Below are 24,124 nucleotides of genomic sequence, written 5' to 3' on the forward strand. Positions count from 1 at the left end.
AGCTGTGGATTGACCCAGTTTTCTGGTAGATTGCAGGAACTGCATGTCATTGGCATTGAGGGACAATAGCGAAACGATCCATAACTCATTACGCTGGCTGCAAAGTGTCCGTCCAAGTGTCATATAAATGACACAGGGCAACAGCTAAGATATCTTGAAATAAGATGCGATTTATCTGACAGATGCACGTACAAGGCCACCAGCCAGACTTACAGACTTACAGACAGATAGACAGATCCCGGCCTGTCAGATGCGCACATGTCAACTCTGTTTGCAACTGTGTTTACAAGAGGAGTTCAACTAAAGGTCAGTCTCTAAGCGCTCGTAAATAATTTAATAACAACAAATGCACAAAAACGAAACAAATTAAAACCAGAGCAAACACGGACAATTGATATGTCACTTAAAGCATCTTGGGTTTTTTTCTTTCCCAACTTCAAAATACCAAAATTTCAACTTTCAAAAAAAGCAACAAACAATCCAAACTGCAGCGCGCTGTGGCAAGTTCTAAGAGCGAAAGGCAAACATCACTTTTAATTGACCATAAAAACCACTAAAATAAAAATTGTTTTGTTTGCTGGTTTGATTTTGATGAATTGAATCGTTTAACATTTTAGGACTATTTTGCATTTTCCACTTGGTTTTTGGGTTTTTCAAACAGCAATTAGAAGATGGAACATTAAGAGCACAAAAAGATATTTTAAATAAAGAAAAAAAAAACAAAATAAAAAATAAAAACAAAAACAAAAACCGGTTCATTTGGACCGTTTTAATGGGCGGTATAAAAAAGCTTTTGTAAGCGCGTTGACCATATATCAAACATCTGCTATGGGTTGATTTGTTTTACGTTGGGATCTGTGGCGCATCTCATCTTGGGGCCAAAGCCCCCGCAAGTCACCTTTCAGTATGCTCAAGGACATTGCTGACGGAACTAAAACAACTTTCTAATAAAAAAGTCGTCTCGGATCTCTCTGATTTAATTTTCTTTTCGATACGTTACGATTCTGATTCTGATTCGGATTCTGATTCGGATTCTTGTTTTTTCAGCTCAAAGAGTTGCAGAACATACATGATACAACAATCCACACTACAGCACACTACAGACTAGAGAACAGAACCAGTTACCAGGCGAAAGAATTACGAGTAATAATAATATCTACTCAAGGTCATCGGCTTTACAAGGCGCGCGCAAATAAAGAGGCGTGGCAATGCTTGTGTGCAGCTTATGTGTCTACAGCTTGTTTACCAATGCACTTTTCTATAAGTATTATTAATACATTTTAATTTTCGTTTGCCATCATTTGTTACAAATTGTGCAAACTGCAAATTGTTGCTGCAGGTTCCAAGTGTCTCGTAGGTGTTGCCACTTGAATTTTCTTGCAGCTTGTGCAACCGCTGGGCAATTATCAAGCGGATCTCTCAATGAAACTTAATCGTTCTAATGTCATTTTGTAGGGTTCAATTATAACAAATTAAATCGAGCACAAGAATGCTGCACGTAATTAAATACAATAATTATTAACAATTTGCACAGCAGGCGAACTTTTAACGTAGACAAGAACATGAATGCCAAGTGCGGACTAAGTTAATAATATCTTAATTATATTGTTGAGAAAATAATCATTTATATTCTGATTTATCAAGATAAAAACTATACATTTATAAATTATAAATAAGAGTATTCAAAGTAATTCTTTTCATATTATTAACAAACATGCAAATATTACATTTGTTTTTAGTATTTTTCAAGTTATATTTCTAGTCATATTTTATAATCAAAGAATTAAGAGTTCTCAAACTGATTTGTAATGATTTTAACTATAGCAGCAATTAGAAATACTTATAACTTCACAAGCAGAGTTCAATTTTTGTGGCATTTAATCGTGTCAACGACTTCAATTGCTCCATAAAAAATGGATAAAAAGAAACATGCAAAATAAAAAAAAAAACAACAAGAAAAAACGATATGAAAAGCAGTTTACAGCACAACTTGCTGGCCAATTCAAGCATTAAAGCCAAATGCAGGGCAGCCAAAGAATCCCAAAGACGACACACGTATGTTATGTTATGCATGATGTTGGACACAAGGAGGCAAGGGAGGAGGAGAGAGGTTAGTCAGGGATTTCCAGATTGCCACAGTTGCCGCTAGCTGCTTGGACGAGCACGACGGCGACGAATTGCTGCAAATGCTTTCGGAGGCTGATTTCGATATCATTTTGGTTGAGTTTTGGTTTCTGTATCGAGTCGTATGAGTCGAAACTGGTGCAACTTGTACTAAAGCTATGGCGTTTTAGCTGCCAACTGACGCGAATTCGATGCATTTTTTAGCCAAAAACGAAGCCAAATTCATTTCGCAATCAAACTACAACAACAGCAGCAACAATAACAATAACAACAACAACACATTTGCTTCAATTGGATGGACAACTTGGCGTCGGTGACGGAGTCAGCGGTGACCTCCAAAACTAGCTGTCTAGATCAGTTCATTGCTTGTATAGTCGCTCATTAGAGCAAAATGTGCAACGTCTCTCTGGGCTTTTTCTCAGACAGTCAACAACAACAACTACAACGACAACGACATGGACAAAATAAAATCAAAAAGATAAAACAGACCAAATACACAAAAAAAAACCAAAAACAAAAAAAAATAAAGCAAAAAACGAAATTGCGAAAAATTACATTTTGAGTTTTTCCATTTGCCGTCGAAATTGCCGTTGCTGTTGTCGTTGCCTTTGCCGTAGTCTCTGTCATTTTGAGGCAATTAATTAATTTCAACAAATATGCGTACACCCCCAACCTGCCTTCGTTTGCCAAGCAAGATTTTATGGCAAAAATATTGTTTTAATTGCCCCTTTAGTTGCCGCAATTTGTTGCTTGTCTCTTCAGCATTTTGGGTGGCCTCATGCCGAAGTCATCGATGCAGAGAGAAATCAGACACAATGTACCATTTGTTATACTCCTTGACTTAACCTAAGGGCTTGCTGCTTTTCTTATTGATTTATGTCTGCATTAAGCGTTCCATTCAAGTATGATCGAAATGGAGAAGAGTAACTTCAATTATGATAATTAACAAGTTTATCATAATAATTGAGGCAGCAGCAAAATCAATCTTGTTTTAGTTTAAATTAAGGTAGACTTAAGGATAACATTTAATACGATCAAATTTCAACAGAATAATAAAAAGTACGGCTTCATAATTTCTGAGTCATTTCAAAACGAAGTCAGTTGAATCTTAATGCGTGACCTCTCGCTGACTATAAAACCCTTGTCCTCCCACCGAAGTACGAGAGTATGCGAACTATCGGCTATGAAGCGTGGCACATCAGCATAAATATTTCTCATCGCATGCATTTAAATTGCAACAATTAAAGTAGCTACCGCATCGCATCGCATCACAGTGGGTTTTATTATGCAATTGGCCATTTGACCATTTGGCATGGCATTTTTCGCCGCAGTTTTGCACTGTCCGTATCCCGCCATGCAATATGAATTATAGCTCCAAATTGCAGCATTTTCTCACCGGGGTGTGTCTTGGGTGAAATCGAAACACACGAAGCACACACATCTAGCTTGAAGGGGGCACATCGGAGAGCCTCAGATCCTTTCACCTGCTAAGCGAAACAAAAGACTTAGGCAACGAACTCGATTTGCTTATTTGGCTTTTATTTTGTATTATTTTATATCGAAAGTGTTTCGCGACGCTCTCCAAATGCAGTAGCACTCCCTGAAAGTGTTCTCTATCCGAAAGCACTTAAATAATTGACTATTGTAGTGTTACGCCTTTTCAGGGCATAACCAAAAGCAAAGCAACAACATCGAAAACAACGGCTAAAAAAACAGCGCATTTGTAGAGTAATTGAATGCGACATATCTCAAAAACATCTCTGGCAAATACAACATAAATAGCCAGGCGAATGGTTTGCAGCTTCCCAAATGCGGCAGGCATTTGACTGCTAACTGTTTACCGCTGCCTACCACCGATCTGCCGCCGCAGCCGCAGTCGCAACCACTGCCGCTGACGCTGACGCTGCCGCAGTTGTTCCACTGCTAGCAGCTGTCCGCGTTGGCGAAGTCGCAAATGTTGCATAATTTCAGTTTTCTTCGACTTCGTCGTGGCTAAGTTGCATGTGTTGCTTCTGTTGTTGTTGTTGTTGCTGTTGCTGTTGTTTGTGTGCTGCTGGTTTGGAAGTCACCCAGTTAGTGTGTCACTGTGGCATTTGAGTTAGGCCATTGAATAGTTGTTTTTGTTGTTGGCACTGTTGTCGTTATTGTTATTGTCGCTATTGGGCCTTTGTGTGTCTGAAAATTTGGATATTAGTAATTTGATATTCCACATTGTCATGCATGTTGTTATTGTTATTGTACCTATTGTTGTTGTGGTTGTGAAAATCAAATAAAATGATTTCGTTAAATTATATATTTATTTGTCTTCAGCTGTAAATGGGTGTGGCACTCCAATTTTACAATTTTAAAACTTAAATGCATTGATTACAAATAGAATGCTGATTACTAAAATTACAAAATTACATTATCGAAATCTGCTGATCGAAAAGTTAAACTTTTTGCTAAAATGAGAACAGAATGTAATTATTTGTAGAATAAACAAATTTATCGAGGTTAAACTCGAACCTCAACTAGTTAATTTTATGCAAATAAATATCTGATCTATAGAAAACGAAATTCGCGCAGATTTGACATAAAGATTAGAAATTCGAGAATTGGATTAGTATAAAAACCATTTAAAGCATACATCGCAGATTAATGACATAATAAGAATTTAAATTTGAATCAAGATACCATTTTTAAGAAAGGGAAGCTTAATAAAACCTAAAATATGATGCTTTAAAGTTGGCTGCAAATTATGAAATTATAACTTTATATGTTCGCACAAGTAAGTACTTAAAATAGAATGAGATTAAAATAAGCAAATCTTCAAAATCAGCTCCTGAATCGTTAAATACTGCACAGATTCATTAAACAAACCATTGATTTGATATTTTTATTTTAATTAGAATCGACTACTTGAATTAAGAGTTGAACTATAAATATTCATTTTTATTGGGTGTCTTGTCTATTAATGCCAAAAGTTTGATCAGCTTCTACTCGTTTTTATTTCTTTGTTGATTCGTGTAATTTTGAATGTGTTTATTGTGTTTCTTCAGTGACAAGAGTATTGCACCATAAAGACAATAATTTAAATTCAAGTTACTGCAACTTTGGTGCTAATAATAAGAGCAGAGCAGATGTGGTTCCCACACACCTCATATATGTGTGTAACACAACATTCAACACAAACAACAGTCGAGCAAACGACATAATTCCCATAGCAAAGGTTTTGTTCGTTTCTATTTTTTGTTTTTCTCTCTTTTTTTGCATTTTTTATCCAATTTGGTATATTTTTTCGTGATCTTATTGTTTCATTTTTGCGCTAATTGCTGCGCAGTTTTCTCGACATGAAGTGGACAGCAAAAGCAAAGGCAACGACAGCAACTGAATGAAATGATTAATGCATTATTTTATATTGTCAAACACGAGTGGAGTACAACACGACATGGAAAAAAAAGGATTATATTAAGAACTTAGCTAACAATGACAGCTTTTGCTAAGTTTTTAATAATTCAATTAGTATTTATTTCTGCAAAGCTGATACAGCACAGTTATTAATCGAAATATAAAGTAAGTATTTTGACCCAAAATAAATCACATTATTTATTGATATTCAATTCAACCCGTTTTCAATTAAACAGAAAAATCAATATATAACCCCAAATTATATTTAAATAAATTTGGCTTATATTATTTATACACAAATTATACTTAATTCATTCTTAATTGTTTGGGCGTTATTAAATAATTCTGAATTCAAATATAATGTCAAGTTTGTTTGGCAAGCATTAAACCCGTCCGCAACAAATCCTCATTTATTTTGTTTCTTTTTATCAAAACTTGCTGCTCAGCAGACTCTGGGCAATTTGTGTGTTACTTGAAGTGCAAATGTGGGCGTTAGGTGGGCGTGTCAGCCAGTTCTTTGAATCATTTGCCGCCACACGAATGCCGCAGGCCCCTCTTGTAGTATTCTGTCGAGCCTCAAGTCTGGTTCCGTGTACACCTCGTGTAGGTGTAGTTGTTGCTTTTGCTTTGCAGTTGAAGCCTGGCATTGTGTTGCCTATTAGCAAGTTGGATATTTCAAGGTCTTCCAAGCCGTGCCCCTCGCCAATTGCATGGAAAATGTCAAATGGATAAAAATTGTATTTTTCTTATTTTGTGTGTATTTTTTTTCCCAACTTCGCCTTGTGTACGGTTGTTTGTATTTAATGTACAAGCATTTTCCCAAAACATTAAATGAAAATTTAAGTGCGAAAAGTGTTACGGAGTAAACAAAGGTCAGCTACCGTTTATTGCGTTGGGTGTTGAGGTCAAAGCGTAATAATAATAACAGTAATAACGACAACGAATTGGGTTAACAGTGGCTCGAAGATCCGCAGCGTTAACAATGAAATCAAAATTTTTACTTTGCCTGACCTTTTCGTGCAATTATCAAAAATATCCAAGTTGATGGAAAAAATGTATAAAAATGTAAGAGAGTAGTTGTTGTTTTGTTTGGTTTTTATGTAAACAACTTTTTTCTGACCGTTTTCTTAAAAACTAAGTAAACGTGCACAGTTCAAAATGTGGCCAAATTAAATGTCGAAGGTTTTGCACGACTGTCTCGAAGCTCGAAGCTTGAGGCCCGGTGTTTCAATTGACAAATACTATCCGTACCTACCTCAACTAACCTCGATTGGCTCCAACCTAAGCACGAATTCAGCCAACAGAAGAAATCTTCCACCAGTCAGTCAGGCCACCACAAAATTTAGGCCAAATTGTGTCGCTTGAGTTGAACTGTCGACGTCTTTAATTTTGATAAATTTTACTGATTTCTTTCCACTGATTACCCAAATGACCCTGGCACAAGTAATACGAATATACAGGTAACTGCAAGTACTAACCTAAATGGTCAAATTAATCGTTCGCATTTTGTTAGTATTTTTAACTCTTTTTTATGAGTCGTATTAAGTGCAAAGCTTTGTATTTAATATAGTTTTTAACAAATGAATTAAAGCACTAAGTAGAGTGAAATAAATATATTATACAATCATAAGAAAAATAAATATTTTATTGAATACATTATACACTTGTTTTTTTTATCAATACACTAAATATTCATTGCTCACAGTCGTTCTATACTTAATCTTATCCAAAACTTCATGCTACTGCCATTAAAGTGCAATTAGTTGACTAGCAAAAAAAATTAAAAAAAAGTTGCTCTACTAAAAAGTAAAATTAATCGCTTTTTCAACATAGCTCCACGATTGTGCATTTGAAACATGTTCGGCACTCGAAAATCAATTGCAAAGTTTAAAACATGCGACAAAAATGCAACAAATGAGGCATGAAAAGCAGGCAACAAAAAATCCTCAACGATTGACAAATGCGAAGCATCTTAAAGTGGAGCACTTGCAATGAGAGATTGCTCACATCTTTCGACTACAGACCTACGTATCGGAGACTATATTAAAAGTAATTTTTTTCACCAGCTTAACGCGACGAAAAAATTGGCAGACTCATCGATTAAATGGCAAATGACAAATGCTTAACACAGAGCCAATAAATTGATGGGTTAAAAAAACGGACAGACTTGAAGTCGAAATCTGTTCAACATACTTAATGGCAACATTTATTATTTAGCAATACCTCTTAATCACCGTCTGCGTAAAGTATATTTGTCTTAAAACGAAACTGAACACAAACCCTACATGAATGAATGCGAATTATTTCACAGAGTATCTGACAGTTGCATACCCTCAAAAGTTGCTTAGCTTTTAATTGTTCTCCAATAAACAATGGCAACACCGAATTTGAATGTATTTTTCGGCCATAATTTATGGTCTCATGACACGTAAAACACGTAAAATCTTTTTAGTATAAGCAGAACCGCATTTTATACTTTTTAACAAATTTGTGCAATATTTGCAGAAGGTTATTTCTGTTTTTATATTTTTTCTAGATCAAAGCGATAAAAATGCATAAAATCAGAATTTAAGCTGTACTCCCACTCAACCAGCTATTGTGAATAACGTAAGTCTAATACATTATTTCAATGAAATATTGTCATACAGTTGTCTTGTGACTTTATTATGATAATAAAAATAAATACAGTAAAAAATAAATCAACATATTGCTACGAATTTTGATTCACACTCAAACTTCATTGAAATCTATTTGCAATTCCAATCGCTTTATGAAATAAACAAAAAACAAAATACAACAAACTTGTGGAAATGTTTGAATTGAAATGAAGCAAACAACCAAAATTTCTAAATAAAGAAATGCGACTATAATTTAAAAAAAACTCGAAGCTAAACAAATAAAGAAAAAAGAAATCATGTTTTATGCTTCAAAATTTGTTTACTCGTCTTTAGAACTGGTTCACCTCAACACAGCCAGCAGACATTAGGTATTAATTATAAAGTTCCCTGGCAGGCGACAAGTTTTCAGACTGAATATTCCAATCATACTTAACTCAGCTAATGGCCCGTTGATATTTTATGCAAATGCCGTGCTCTGCATTTAGACAGCGTCTGACTACATAATTGGACGTTCGCATAATCACACCAACGATATTAGAATATCCATAAATTTATCAAATTAAAGAATATGAAAAATAAAAACAAATAAAGTGAAAAACAATATAGACAAGTTCTGTAGCTTTGAATGTGAAATACGCTTACTTAAAATAAACTGGAAGCAATTAAATAGATTTTAACTGATTCCACAGAGTAAGAAAACAACAGTCGAGTGTGCTCGACTGTGAGTTACCCTTTACCCATTTTGATTAAGGGCAAAAAAGTGTGGTATAAATATAAAAAAATATGGTATAAATATAATTAAAATATACCAAATAAATATACCGCACATATACTGATACATAACGAAGAAAATATATGTTGTATATTGAAATTGTTCTACGTTTATAATATACCATTGGGTGTAAAATATACCAAATTATCAGCCAAAGCAACTAAGAACCGATTGCCGTAGGCGTTTATAATCTCTGAGATCTAGGTGGTCATCCGGACAGACGGATATGGCTATATCGTCTCGGATGTTGTCACTGATCAAGAATATATATACCTTATGGGATCTGTTATGACTCCTTCTGCCTGTTACTTACATTTCCTGCCTGCACCCAGCTATAATACCCTTCTTACCTATGGGTAGTGGGTGTACAAATTATAACACCCTCGAAGAGGCAATTAGGAGTAATCAATTAATAAGTAAAGCTAAATTTATTGATTGATGAATATTCAACATATATTTAATTCCAAGATTTATACTGGTATCATCCATATTATCAAACACAGCAATTCAAATGATCTGAATATATGGCGCTATAATTTAATTTGAATTTGCATATGGATCTGAGGTTCCTACGATTGTTTTTAAAAACAAGAACGTTACTTTGCTCAGAATTTTAGTGGTTTCGTTTAAAATTCGCGCGTGTGCGAAATGAAAGTTAAGCAATAAGAAGTATGTAAAAAAAACACAACATTTTTAGTAGATATAATGAAACCCCCACATAAAAACATAAAATCCACATAAACTTGAACTTGAATTTAATGTTGGGCCTTAACCGCTACGTTTCCCTTCACTTTGCGTATTTATTATGCCATCGAGAGTTGTTGATTTTCTTCTTCTTCTCCATCTTCTTCTTGGTCTTCTTCATGATTTCAATGCTTTTTTTTGGGGTCATCTGCTTGATGCATCGTTCTTTCAATGCGTTCGACTTGGCCACAAAAGAGGCCTCACAATGCCCAGCCAAGACAAAGGCCTCATTTTTGATCTGTTTGATAATGTGGTTCAACTTTGCTACTCTACTCAAAATGAGCCACATAATGATAATGATAATGATGATGATCGACCTTCGCCTTCAACTGCACATTACAATGCACAGCGCTCTAATGGCGTCTAACGTCTTTAGTATTAATCACAATAATTTCGTGAAAAATGTCCGTAAATCTAAGATTCAGTATGTTTCTGTTCTTTTTATTTCAAATCTTTCCATCTCTCTCCTTCATTGTGTTTTGGCCTCTTGGCACTCTTTGTTCACACGTTCCATTTATGTACATACATATATAGCCACTGACCGGTTAGTCTTATACTGCAAGTACCGACTTATGTATTTCCTATGCACATTAAAATGTCAAGTTGCACATTCAAACACACAAGCAAGCAAAAATTGAGGTACACAAAACATTCAATCATTGCACCTACAATTCGAAATTTGCTTCGCAAAAACAAAATCTGAGATCAAAAGTTCAGTCACGAAACCAACCGAACCCAGCCGAACTCTGCACAGAACTCACAGACCAAGCGGCGCATGTTTTTCTCAAAAACAAAAACCAAAAAAAAACCAAAGCTGAAAAATCAACTTTGGATTCTACTTATGCAACTTATTTCACTTAGTCCCAAAACATCAACATAAGCTATTGTTCATTTAACACTAAAAATACTTTTTATTTTATTTATTTACTTTATTATTCTACTTTCAAAGAATAATACTTTTAACTTTTTCGTTGATTTAAAATACAACTATATATTATTTATATTTATTAAATTGCAATTTTTCTTTATGAATTTTAATGAGTTCCCACTTTTAATATTTTCTTTAACACATTTCAATTTTTCTCGATTTAGGTTGTATATTTTGTTAATTTTTAATAGTGTATTCAGCACCACTAATACTAATTTTAATAATAATAAAAGCAAATAAAAGATTTACTTCGAATTAATATTAAAACTTATTTTTATTATTATAAAAAATGTATTTTGGCTGTTAAATCGCTGAGAGTGTTTTTTGTATCTCATGCCCCCAGTTGACTACTAAGTACTTGGTACCATTAAAAGTTAGGAGACCTGCCAACTGATACGAATGCACACGCACACACTCCCAACCTCACATGTACTGTATATGGCAAGCAGCTCACACGTATTGCTCGTATACACATATAGTATCCGTGTGAGTTGCGCGATCAGTTCGCTTAGAAGCCGAAAGCTCACACCGATTGCCTGCTCAGCATTTCCTTTTGGCATAGAGAGCGAGTGCGCTTAAAGAGCGAGAGCGCGCCTGTTTCGCAGAAGAAAGACAGAGAGGGAGAAGGAGAGAGAGCGAGCTTTTGGTCTGCGTTATGGACTAATGCGGCTGCGTGAATGATCTCGACATCGACGTCGACGGCCATTGCAGAAATCGCAAAGCAGCATCAAAGCTGTCGGCATCGGCATATAAAAGCTTGCAATGTCTGTGCAAAATTATTCAGTTAACAGTTGTGGGTTGGTTGAGACATACACACCCCGGCCAAAGTTGAGTTGAGTGCGCCTGTCTAGGAGTTATAACAAAAAAAAGTGCAAAATGAAATCCATGGTATGTTGTGCTTAAGCGTACTAAATATCAATTCCCAATATAATAATATAACATCACAATCGCAACTGTTGAAAGTTCTTGAAGTGTTTGCATCAAAAATAAAAAAAAAAAAAACTTCTTAAAATGTAACGAAGAATAAAGTGATGTCAACTGAAACTTTAATAATCATTTTGTGCTAGTATATTAATTGTGTTCCCAAAAGTTCTAATTAATTTCTTTATATAGGAAATTTGAAAACATAACCCGCGATATTATAAAGCGTACCAGCTAAAGATGTAAAATTTATATATTTCAAAAGAATTTTTATTAATTTAAAGTTCTGAACTAAAAAAAAATTAATTTTGTAAAGTATAGAATTATACTTAACTAATCATGGTTGAAAAAGAGCACTCACACATATTTATTTATAAGACAATTTAAACAATCAAGTAATATTCAATTTCATTCACATACACTTCATATACAAATTTGCAATTAACTGTGAGAAATTTGCAATGCGCATACGCAGCTTGGTACACAATTCGAGTTCTTGTACATCACGTATGCGCCACATTGCACACGATTTGCCGTCAAATTGAACTTGGCGCACTGCCGAGCAATTGCTTGGCTTCACTTGATTCGATTCGACTAGGCTTGGCTTTGCTTTGCATGGCTTGTCTTGTCTTGTCTTGTCTCGACTTGGCTTTGCATAGCATGCCAGTTCACTTTCAACATTGCATAATTGTCATATTCGTAATTATGGACACAGCAGACGGAAGTGCTGCCGGTGTTGTATAACCGACTAATACGGCTGTCTAACCCACTTTGGTAACATTTTCAATTGCAGCTTATTTTTGGCCTATTGGCTGTGTTCGTGTTGGCTGCCAACGCCAGCGAGGAGGCCAAGAAAGTTGAGGTTGCCGCTGAGAGCGCGACAGCCGAGAAGAAGCAGGAGAAGCGCGGCATCGGCCATTTGGGCTACGGCTATGGTCCATCATCGATCGGTGGTGGTGCCATTCTGAGCACTGGACACGCTGCCATCGCTGCCCCAGTTGCTGTGGCTGCCCCCGCTGTCGCCCATCTGCCCACTCAGGTGCACACCAACACCGTGATCAAGACCGTCCAGGTGCCCTACCAGGTGGAGCGTCATGTGCCCTACCCAGTTGAGAAGACTGTCACCTACCCAGTTAAGGTGCCAGTGCCACAGCCCTACCCAGTCGAGAAGATCGTCCACTACCAGGTGAAGGAGATCGTCAAGGTGCCCGTCGAAGTGCCCCAGCCCTACCCAGTCGAGAAGATCGTCAAGGTCCCAGTCAAGATCCCAGTCGATCGTCCATACACCGTCCATGTGCCCAAGCCATACCCCGTGCCCGTTGAGAAGCCAGTGCCCTACACCGTCGAGAAGCGTGTGATCCAGAAGGTCCCCATCCATGTGGATCGTCCAGTCCCCTATGAGGTGAAAGTGCCCGTTCCCGTGCACGTTGAGAGCCACGTGAAGCCCGCTGTTGCCATCACCCACACCGTTGCCGCCGCCCCAGCTGTCTACAGCCACGGCATCTCTGGTCATGGTATCTCCGGTCATGGCATCTCTGGCCCCGGTATCTCATACGGCAGCACTGGTCACGGTATCTCTGGCCATGGCATCTCCTCGTACGGCATCTCCAGCCACGGCGGTTACCTCCACAAAAAGTAGATCAATTTAACGCACACACACAATCGAGGGCCATCTACAATGAAATCGGGTGAAGGCGAGCACAACAACATCCTCTCGAAATTATCCACTTCAAAAGAAAACAAGCGAAGCCAAACTGGAACACAACCCTAACCCGAATCCGCACCCTCAATGTACGACTTACAATTTAGTTTTTAGTTTGTGATACCAACCGAAATTCTAGGAGGAAGCAACAATCGAGCGACAAATTCCGACAAGGGATTCCGTCTAGACGGAACCCTCTGGAAGCTTGCCAACAATCCCAAAATCGCATTCGTTTGTTATGCTTATGTGTATTATATCACTCGCCCTCTTATGTACAGTTCTTTCTAGACAGAAAAACAAAAATTAGTTGCTCCTTCGACTTTTTCATGTCAATTTCTATTCTATGAAATTTTTGTACATATTTAATAATGTAAATAAAAAGAAAATTAATGAAAAGCTGTTATTTCTTCTTTCAATTGAATGCATTTAATTATATGCATATGCATTATTGGTGGTCAATGATACCGAGATTAATACGAATGTAATTGTCAGACAAGAAAAAAAAATAACTTGAAAATTTTAAGCTAAAAACTTAAAAATCATATTTTTTGGTTTTAATTTTGATTTGATTTGATTAATATGAATTTTGTAGAGGTAAGAACTGGTACTAAAAATATCAACATAATATATTATATTTTTAAATACTGAAATATCCTAAAGGCCACATTTGGTATACTGATATACTAGTCAAAGTATATAGAGTTGAAATACATATATACAGATTATCATTCGAACCAGATAGAACCCGATTGTCGCATCTGTTTTTTGGCATATACAATTATTCCCTAAATAACTTTTACAATTTCTATCTGACCACAAACATTGCTGTCATAAGGATTCAAGATACTACATTTACCCCAGCGTTCAGAATATATATGATATTCGATTTTTTCAACTTGCAGGTGTTGAAGTGGGCGTTGCAAAAGTCTAAAACAAAGTTGATCTGCGTGCATACATTTGCTGAAAGCACAAAGTTATAATACTCTTTTACTATACTCACAGCGGGTATAATAAACATCAGTAGATCCAACTCTGTTACTTAAGTCAGACTTATATATCCAAATATGATTATCAGGTCGCACGATAGCACCCGATTTTAGATTATTTACTTTTAAAATAAAAGCACTAACTACTTGTTTAAAAATGGGTATAACTTTGCTTTTGCAAATCCAAGCTTTGCAAAGCTCTCGTTGAATCGTGCAAAAAGCTCGTCATTGACAGCCCTCAATTTTAAACAAAGCTTTTTGGTAAATTCACAAATACATTGCTCCTATAAGTATGCAACAGATCTTTAATAAATGAATATCAAAATGTAATAATATTAATTGGATAAGCCTAATACTATGCAACTCTACGTACAAATGTCAGCTGTGTATATTAATATATAATTTTTTAACAATTTCCACTCATCTGTAGAGCTTAGTTGGGCTTATCAACTCACTTAAACTCACAAGAGTATCAAGTACCAAGAGAATGCTATTATTATATCCATTTCAGTTCAGTTTCAAGTCCATCCCCGCGAGGAACGTGAAAATTTTGTTGGCACACCCGAAAATGTTTCGTTTTCTTATTGTGATATGTTTTATTCTTTTGCCTAGTGCACTATTGCAAACTGAGAATCCAAACATATGTGAAGAAACTGTAACAGTTGAATACACTGCTAGAGAACGTTTGCCAGTGGAGGCCTATGGATCATTTGCAGAAAGTTTTAGAAAATATGGTATTCAAGGTGCAATGCAAAATGTGGTCAGTAAGCATGATGAGTTAGATACAATTATTTTGGAATAAGGAATTTTTGTGTGTTAATATATAGTTGAAAACGAAGCTGGAGGTCCATAAAGTTTGCTGCCCTGGGTATGAGGACACAAATCCATTGAATCTAAGCTGTCAGGCGATTTCAACAACCACAACAGAGTCGTCTGACTTGTATGATGGAACAACTACAATTAATGAACTGTCCCAAAGTTTCACCAGAGAGCGAACAGGATTCGATCAATGGATTATAATATGTGGTGCTTTATTAGTTGCCATTGCCTTTGTAGCTCTAACATTGTTGTCTTGGCACTTTATAAAACAAAAAAGATTGCGCATGGCTATGGAAAGAAACGACGTTGGCAATGAACTTGATGCACGCACTGCTTTATTTGCTGAGACATAGAATTTTGAGAACGATAAAATAAATTTTTACAAACTTTCCAGTAAAGAACGAGCTTATATTTTGAATTCTGCGCAATTGAATATTTAGTATTAGGCAAACTATGTGGTTTCATTATGAATGTAATTCATAAATGAATCAACGTTCATTGTTGATAACCAGAATATATATTTAATAAATACACATATACACACATATATACAAGATATCTTAAGTTATATAGTACATTCTAGAAGGCAATGAAGCCGCACAGCTCCGTTGTGGAAACTGATAAATTTAGTTACATTGAGAATGCATTATTGCAATCATCGTTGATTATTTAACGCTAAAAATGTCGAAAGTTTGGATATTCATTTCATTTAATCTATTAGTGAACTGCATAAATTGTGCAAAAGATCCTCATATGTGCGTCAAAGACGTCGAAGATGTTGTAAGAAATAAAATTTAATTAATATCGCTTTGATTTTAAACAATTTCTGCCTGCATAAAACTCAATTAAAGTCCCAAGAGAAATGCTGAGAAGGGTATGTGGCATCCTCTATAGAGGGCGAGGGCTGCCAGACTGTTCAATACCTGAAGTGATGTACAATAAACGAATTCCATGAAATTGTTTACATAATAATATATACATACTCTATTTCGTGTGCTCATTGCTATACTAACATACATACATGATAAGAGAGAATATATGTGTATGTTATTACATACGGATTATGCATGATAAGCATGAGCATCTAAGCGAGGCTCTTTCAATTGGAAATTGTCAGCGCAATAGTTCGGATGTTTAACGGAATATATAAAATTCATTCCAGTTATGTGGCGAAAGGAATGTCAAATATATTTCGGATGTCTTCTTCTAGTTTTCGGATGCTTTGCTCTTCCTAGCCCAATAGCAACCCCCACCGATATTCAGACTTCCGACGAAAATACAGCAATTAACGAAACTACGCCTTGTTTAGTCGAAAAAGATCCAAATTTGTGTTCCAAGGAAGAGGAAGTGGATTTGGATAGCTCAGAGAGTCTGCAAAAACTAAGGGAAGCCTTTGAGGAATTTAATATAACATTTCCCAGTGAGCTTTCGGTTAGTATTTAAAATGTTTTTACTATAAACGAACAATACTAATCGCAATTTCTTATCAATAGGATGGCGTAAGAACGAGAACATTTTGCTGTACCGGCTATGAGAGGCAAAGCAATCTTGAACTATGTCAACCTATCTGCTCTCCCAAATGCGGGAGAAACCGGTATTGCTCTAAACCAAATGTATGTGAGTGCGCAACAGGATACGAAGAATTTAATGGCACTTGTCGCAGACTCTGTTCTTCGAACTGCAGTGCAACTAGCAACTGTGCAGATGGAAAATATTGTGACTGCAAGGAGGGATTCCAGATGTTAGATGGAGATTGTTTGACCAGTGAGGAAATAGAGTTGACAGTTGAAGATCCGAATCTATGTACGAAAACGATCGAAGTTGAGACAAATTGTAATTTGCCAACCCCTTGGCTTCCAATGAAACAAGAGTTCGATGAACTAAATATTCCATTTCCCAATGACTTATATGTGAGTACAATTGAATTCAAAGATCAAGTCTGACTGATAAGTTATGCAATATGCAATATTTATAGATAATCAAGACAACAGAAATACAGAAATTTTGTTGCGAGGGCTACGAGAAGCGAGAAGGGAAACACTTGTGCCAACCTGTGTGTCCCGCAAACTGTGGTGAGCATAGTTTCTGTGGTGAATCAGGCTTGTGTGAATGTGAGCTCAACTATCAAGTGACATCGACTGGAAATTGTATCAAGAATCCTGTCGACTTCCTATCAAACGATCCGCATTTGTGCAAAACTAATAAGACTGTGAGCTATGTGGATCAGAGTAACTTAAACACTTTATTGACAACTAAAAAGGCAGCACAGAATCTGGTAACTAATTAACAATTGTAAATCATTCGTAAACTTTATTATTCCATTTCAATTAGATCCGAAGCAAATTAGAAACTCTTTTGAGTTGCTGCCATGGTTACAAGCAAATCACAAACGGCGGTCTTTGCCTGCCAGTATACCACGAAACCCAATGCATGGCTGGCTATCGAAAGGGCAAATACGGAAACTGTGAGCCAATTTGCACGGCCACTTGCCCACCAGATAGCAGCTGTATCAGACCAGAGGAGTGTCAGTGTAATGTTGGCTACTTTAACAGTACCAGCTTGGACAACGAATTCACGTGTGAGCCCATCTGCTTGGGGGATATTCCCGAGAATAGTGTCTGTGTGCGGCCCGAGCAATGGGAGTGTGACACTGGCTATATCAAGGTCCGCACGGCCGATGGGACGGCTTTCCGCTGTTCTCCGCATTGTGAGGAAACCTGCCCCAGATTTTCCAAGTGCGCTTCCCCCGATATTTGCAAATGTCTTCCGGGATACACTGAAACTAATATAGAATATGACCAAAATAAATACCGACAAATTTGTTTTGCCGACGATAATGAACTAAAAAATAAGGATGAAGTAGAAACTAGTACGGCAAGCCTTGACTATGGCGAAATCTCATATCGAGTTGGAAAATGATTTTAAAAAAATTTTGCAAGCCAAAACAATATACCATTGATTTCTTTTTTCTTTGTCTATAGCTGTTGCCTGTCCTCAAAATAAAAATGTTTTAAGATAAATGTTTTCTCTTTTTTTCCATTTGCATTTTATTTTATAAATTGATTAAAAATAAAATTTCTATAACTTTGCGCTTGTTTCTAAAGACTTCGCTAATCTTTTGTTGCACTTTCTTCACTGTAATCAAGTAAGAAAGCTACAGTCGAGTGTGCCCAACTGTGAGATACCCGCTACCCATTTTGAAAAAGAGCAATATATTTTGCGGTATTATTCTCAAAATATACCGAATATACTACAAAAATACTAAGAAAAATATACCAAATAGTATTATGGTATATCGATATAGTACCGCACTCAAAATATACCATAGACGGCACAATGTACCAGATTGTCAGCCAAAGCAACTAAGACCTCTAGTAAGTAGGTGTTTTTACCCATACAAAGGTATTTCTTTACTAACTTCCACAATATTTATCTGATCGCAACCAAATTTTCAGGAATCATAACTACTATAGTTGTTATTGTATATAATAAAAATTATGTATATAATAAAATTATTCGATTTCTTTGATTTGCGGGGCGGAAGTGGGCGTGGCAAAAATTTGAAACAAACTTGATCTGCGTGCAAACATAACAAATGGTGTCGAAAATTATAGCTCTATCTCTTATAGTTTCTGAGATCCAGTGTTTCATACGGACAAACGGACGGATGGTTAGATCGCCTAGGGTCGGAGATGCCTCGTTCTACCTGTTACATACATTTCCTGCCGGCACCTTCAGAATAGAAGAAGAAGCGTATCAAAATCAACAGAAAGCGAATTTGTTAATTTTTGCAACTGTCAGAAGAGAAAATAAAACAGAAAGAAAATTCAAAAAACATTCTTAACTCTAATTAAAGTAACATAGAGCTGTAAAAATAACCTTTTCTTATTTTTAAAATTGTTTCAGTTTATGTTATTTTCAATGTAAAGAGTCTCGCACGGGACAAATACCGTCATGGAATTACCCATATGTTAAAAGACTTCTATATATATTTCGTGTACTAGAGAAACCCGTAAAAGCATACTATATACTCGTACATATACGAGGTGTGTTCAAAAAGTAAGGTGACTTTTCAAATTTCGCGGGCAACATATTTTCCATTATCGATTCAATTGTTTTGTTTTGTTGGTACACTCTTCCCTAATATCTGTACCAAGTTTCAATTAAATCCCCTTTTTTGTTTGGTTGTGAGAGGCGTAAAGGTTATAAGTTGTTTTGCGTGCTCGGCGATTTTTTGCTATCGAAAAATAAGGATTAAAGGATTGCATCAAATTTTGTGTAAAAAATAAAATTAAGTGCACGGAAACACTTGAAATATTGACAGTGGCATACGGTGAAACTGTTCTGAGTAAAAACAAGTAAGAAAGCTACAGTCGAGTGTACTCGACTGTGAGATACCCGCTACCCAATTTGATTAAAAGCAATATATTTTGCGGTATTATTCTCAAAATATACCGAATATACTGCAAATATACTAAAAAAATACTAAGAATATACCAAATGGTATGTTTGGTATATCGATATAGTACACCATTCAAAATATACCATAGACGGCACAATGTGCTAGATTGTTGGCCAAAGCAACTCAGACCCCTAGTAAGTAGGCGTTTTTGCCCATACAAAAGTATTTCTTTAATAACTTCCACAATTTTTATCTGATCGCAACCAAATTTCCAGGAATCATAACTACTATAGTAATTATTGTATATACCAAAATTACGCTTGTTATTCGATTTTTTTGATTTGCGGGTGCGGAAGTGGGCGTGGCAAAAATTTGAAACAAACTTGATCTGCGTGCAAACATAACAAATGCTTTCTATCTTTTATAATCTCTGAGATCTAGGTGTTCATACGGACGGACGGACAGACACACAGACGGACAGACGGACATGGCTAGATCGTCTCGGCTGTTGACGCTGATCAAGAATATATATACTTTATAGGGTCGGAGATGCCTCCTTCTACCTGTTACATACATTTCCTGTCGGCACAAAGTTATAATACCCTTCTACCCTATGGGTAGCGGGTATAAAAATGTTTACAAGTGGTATAAACTCTTCCAAGATGGCCGAGAAGATGCCAATGATGAGCCTCGCTCTGAACGTCAACAACTGATAAACACGTTCAAGCAGTGAAGAAAATTGTTTTGGAAAATCGTCGAATCACTATCAGAGAAGTTGTGAAGATGTCGGTATATCGCTTGGCTTGTGCCATGAAATTTTTTCAAACGTTTTGGGCATGAGTCGTGTGTCAGCGAAGTTTGTTCTGAAATTGCTGAATTTCGACCAAAAGAACCGTCGCAAGAACATCGCTCAAGAGCTGTTGAATGACGTCAACGACGTATGAAAGAACGGAGATTTGCAACGATTGAAGAGTTAAAGACTGCATCGTTGAAAGAGGTCAAGGCTATACCGAAAATTCATTGCTTATGGGAAGTGCTTTGAGAATTGGGAAAACCGTTGGCATAAGTGTATTGTATCTGAGGGGGATTTCTTTGAAGGGGACAACATAAATATTAATAGATAAATAAATTAATAGTTTTTCTTGAAAGTCACCTTACTTTTTGAACACACCTCGTATGTACATGTGTATGTACATATGTTTTTAAATAGGGTGCACGCGATAGTGCCCAGTGAAATAACAACACGTAATTACGCAGCCAAAAAGTTTAATCATCATTCGAAGGAATTTTATTATAATTATTATAGTAACTTTAAGAGAGCTATGAGGTTATTGTTTCCTATAGAACTGGTAATTTTTTTTAATTCACAGAACAAATGACGCATGATGCACAAAATTGCACATGTTCGAGAAAAAATCCCGAGTCTAGAACCAGACTTCTAGCAAGAACTGGTCATGCTTACGTAAATTTGCAGAGTTTTTTGAGAAAAGTAGGTGTTAGGGAAATTACGCGTTGCGCTAAGAGGGCACGTACACCAGCCTCGTTGGCGGACGCTGTCTGCAAGACGAGTCATCCAGCGATTTACTGGACTGTCTGCCAGTCACGGGCATGGCATGACACGAAACACAATTGGGTAGTTGCCGGATGCCCTGCTTTTACTAATACGAAACGACGTTGACAATGAACTGGATGCACGCATTGCTTTATTTTCTGAGACATAGAATTTTTTAACAATTAAATTTTTACAAGTTTTCCAGTAATGAACGAACTTATATTTTGAATTCGGCGCAATTGAATAAATGTAATTCAATAATGAATCAGCGTTCATTGTTGATAGCAAGAGTATATACACACATATATTATATATACAAGATATCTTAAGTTATATAGTACATTCTAGAAAGCAATGAAGCCGCACAGCTCCGTTGTGGCAACTAAGAAATTTAGTTACATTGAGAATGCATTATTGCAATCATCGTTGATTATTTAACGCTAAAAATGTCAAAAGTTTGGATATTCATTTCATTTAATCTATTAGTGAACTGCATAAATTGTGCAAAAGATCCTCATATGTGCGTCAAAGACGTCGAAGATGTTGTAAGAAATAAAATTTAATTAAAATCGCTTTAATTTTAAATAATTTCTGCCTGCAGACTAAAACACAATTAAAGTCCCAAGAGCTATGCTGCGAAGGGTATGTGGCATCCTCTATAAAGGGCGAGGGTTGCCAGCCTGTTCAATACCTGAATAGTGAAGAAGAGCTTGAAGAAGATGAAGGCTCAGTCGAGCCTATATTCCAAATATCTGCAACAATGACTAATTATGTTCCACTAAGCAAGTGTTCTCTTGCGTTGCTTTGTGTGCTTATTTGGAAATTTCCAAAATTGATTTATATTTGGTGCTGTTTTTAATGAGATTTATGATTAATGAGATAATTATAGAATTTGCAATCTCAATGGCGTTTTCTTTTTTCGAAGTAATATTTGTTGTAAAGTAATATTGTACTCTTACAACCAAGCTATTCAATCAATTAAAGTAAATTACTAAGTTCAATCATTTCAACTGCACACATATGTAAATATGTACTATAAATTAATTCCAAGAATTTTAACACATACACATAAATACATACTCTCTTTATTTTCAATCTGTGCTTATTTGTATACTATGTACAAGATAAGAGTCAATATATAAGTATGTGAATATATACGAATTTCATGTTAAGCATGAGATTTATAGTAAGGCTAGAACAGTTTAATTTCATCAGCGCAACAGTTCGGAATCCATTCCAGTTATGTGGCGAAAGGAATGTCAAATATATTTCAATTGTCTTCTACTAGTTGTCGGTTGCTTTGCTCTTCCTAGTCCAATAGCAACCCCCACCGATATTCAGACTTCCGATGAAAATACAGCAATTAACGAAACTACGCCCTGTTTAGTCGAAAAAGATCCAAATTTGTGCACCAAGGAAGAGGATGTGGATTTGAATAGCTCAGAGAGTCTACAAAAACTAAGGGAAGCCTTTGAGGAATTTAATATAACATTGCCCAGAGAGCTTTCGGTTAGTATTGAAATGTTACTATAAACGAGCAATACTAATCGCAATTTCTTATCAATAGGATGGCGTAAGAACGAGAACATTTTGCTGTACCGGCTATGAGAGGCAAAGCAATCTTGAACTATGTCAACCTATCTGCTCTCCCAAATGCGGGAGAAACCGGTATTGCTCTAAACCAAATGTATGTGAGTGCGCAACGGGATACGAAGAATTTAATGGCACATGTCGCAGACTCTGTGCTTCGAACTGCAGTGCAACTAGCAACTGTGCAGATGGAAAATATTGTGACTGCAAGGAGGGATTCCAGATGTTAGATGGAGATTGTTTGACCAGTGAGGAAATAGAGTTGACAGTTGAAGATCCGAATCTATGTACGAAAACGATCGAAGTTGAGACAAATTGTAGTTTGCCAACCCCTTGGCTTCCAATGAAACAAGAGTTCGATGAACTAAATATTCCATTTCCCAATGACTTATATGTGAGTACAATTGAATTCAAAGATCAAGTCTGACTGATAATTTATTTCCATGCATTATTTATAGGTAATCAAGACAACAGAAATACAGAAATTTTGTTGCGAGGGTTACGAGAAGCGAGAAGGGAAACACTTGTGCCAACCTGTGTGTCCCGCAAACTGTGGTGAGCATAGTTTCTGTGGTGAATCAGGCTTGTGTGAATGTGAGCTCAACTATCAAGTGACATCGACTGGAAATTGTATCAAGAATCCTGTCGACTTCCTATCAAACGATCCGCATTTGTGCAAAACGAATAAGACCGTGAGCTATGTGGATCAGAGTAACTTAACCTCTTTATTGACATCTCCAAAGACAGCAAAAAATCTGGTAACTAATTAACAATTGTTAATCATTCGTAAACTTTATTATTCCATTTCAATTAGATCCGAAGCAAATTAGAAACTCTGTTGAGTTGCTGCCATGGTTACGAGCAAATCACAAATGGCGGTCTTTGCTTGCCAGTATACCACGAAAACGAATGCATGGCTGGCTATCGAAAGGGCAAATATGGAAACTGTGAGCCAATTTGCACAGCCACTTGCCCACCAGATAGCAGCTGTATCAGGCCAGAGGAGTGTCAGTGTAATGTTGGCTACTTTAACAGTACCAGCTTGGACAACGAATTCACGTGTGAGCCCATCTGCTTGGGGGATATTCCCGAGAATAGTGTCTGTGTGCGGCCCGAGCAATGGGAGTGTGACACTGGCTATATCAGGCTCCTTACGGCCGATGGGAAGGCTTTCCGCTGTTCTCCGCATTGTGAGGAAACCTGCCCCGAATTTTCCAAGTGCGTTTCCCCCGATATTTGCAAATGTCTTCCGGGATACTCTGAAACTAATGTAGAAGATATTAATAATACCAATAACTACCGAAAAGTTTGTGCTCTTGAGAATGAACTAAAAAATAAGGATGAAGTAGACACAAGTTCGGCAAGCCTTGACTATGGGGAAATCTCATATCGAGTTGGAAAATGATTTTAAAAAAAGTTTTGGAGACAAAAACAATAATAATACCATTGATTTCTTTTTTCTTTGTCTATAGCTGTTGCCTCTCCTCAAAATGAAAATGTTTTAACATAAATGTTTTCTCTTTTTTTCCATTTGCATTTTATTTTATAAACTGATTAAAAATAAAATTTTATTGCGCTT

At 36.4% G+C, this 24,124-nt stretch overlaps 3 protein-coding genes across 6 annotated transcripts in view; 2 read left to right on the top strand and 1 right to left on the bottom strand.

Moving 5' to 3' along the window:
* LOC132798938 (angiotensin-converting enzyme) overlaps positions 1-24,124 on the bottom strand; it is a 63,065-nt gene that overhangs the window by 14,698 nt on the left and 24,243 nt on the right. The window lies entirely within an intron of this gene.
* Positions 11,348-13,592, top strand: LOC132798948 (chorion protein S38). The gene is made up of 2 exons (XM_060810987.1): positions 11,348-11,461; positions 12,288-13,592. Exons 1-2 carry the CDS (start codon positions 11,450-11,452, stop codon positions 13,131-13,133), a joined length of 858 nt encoding a protein of 285 aa, XP_060666970.1. The 5' UTR covers positions 11,348-11,449; the 3' UTR covers positions 13,134-13,592.
* On the top strand, positions 16,097-24,056 carry LOC132798940 (fibrillin-2-like). 3 transcript variants are annotated; one of them, XM_060810975.1, is made up of 4 exons: positions 16,097-16,432; positions 16,495-16,911; positions 16,977-17,276; positions 23,360-24,047. In XM_060810975.1, the coding sequence occupies exons 1-4, from the start codon at positions 16,166-16,168 to the stop codon at positions 23,948-23,950; spliced, it is 1,575 nt and encodes a 524-aa protein (XP_060666958.1). In that variant the 5' UTR covers positions 16,097-16,165; the 3' UTR covers positions 23,951-24,047. The 3 variants fall into 3 exon arrangements, with proteins under 3 accessions (XP_060666958.1, XP_060666960.1, XP_060666959.1); XM_060810977.1 differs by lacking the exon at positions 23,360-24,047 and adding an exon at positions 17,333-18,021; XM_060810976.1 differs by lacking the exons at positions 16,097-16,432; positions 16,495-16,911; positions 16,977-17,276 and adding exons at positions 22,099-22,464; positions 22,523-22,939; positions 23,004-23,303 and having other exon boundaries at positions 23,360-24,056.

The sequence above is a fragment of the Drosophila nasuta genome, chromosome 2L, assembly GCF_023558535.2.
Source record: "Drosophila nasuta strain 15112-1781.00 chromosome 2L, ASM2355853v1, whole genome shotgun sequence".
Taxonomy (NCBI): Eukaryota; Metazoa; Arthropoda; class Insecta; order Diptera; family Drosophilidae; genus Drosophila; species Drosophila nasuta.

Bases quoted from the DNA above. Each gene is read 5' to 3' on its own strand.
- LOC132798940 (XM_060810975.1), top strand. From the start codon at position 16,166: ATGTGGCGAAAGGAATGTCAAATATATTTCGGATGTCTTCTTCTAGTT. The intron at 16,433-16,494 runs GTTAGTATTTAA...TCTTATCAATAG, and splicing joins CATTTCCCAGTGAGCTTTCG to GATGGCGTAAGAACGAGAAC. The intron at 16,912-16,976 runs GTGAGTACAATT...CAATATTTATAG, and splicing joins CATTTCCCAATGACTTATAT to ATAATCAAGACAACAGAAAT.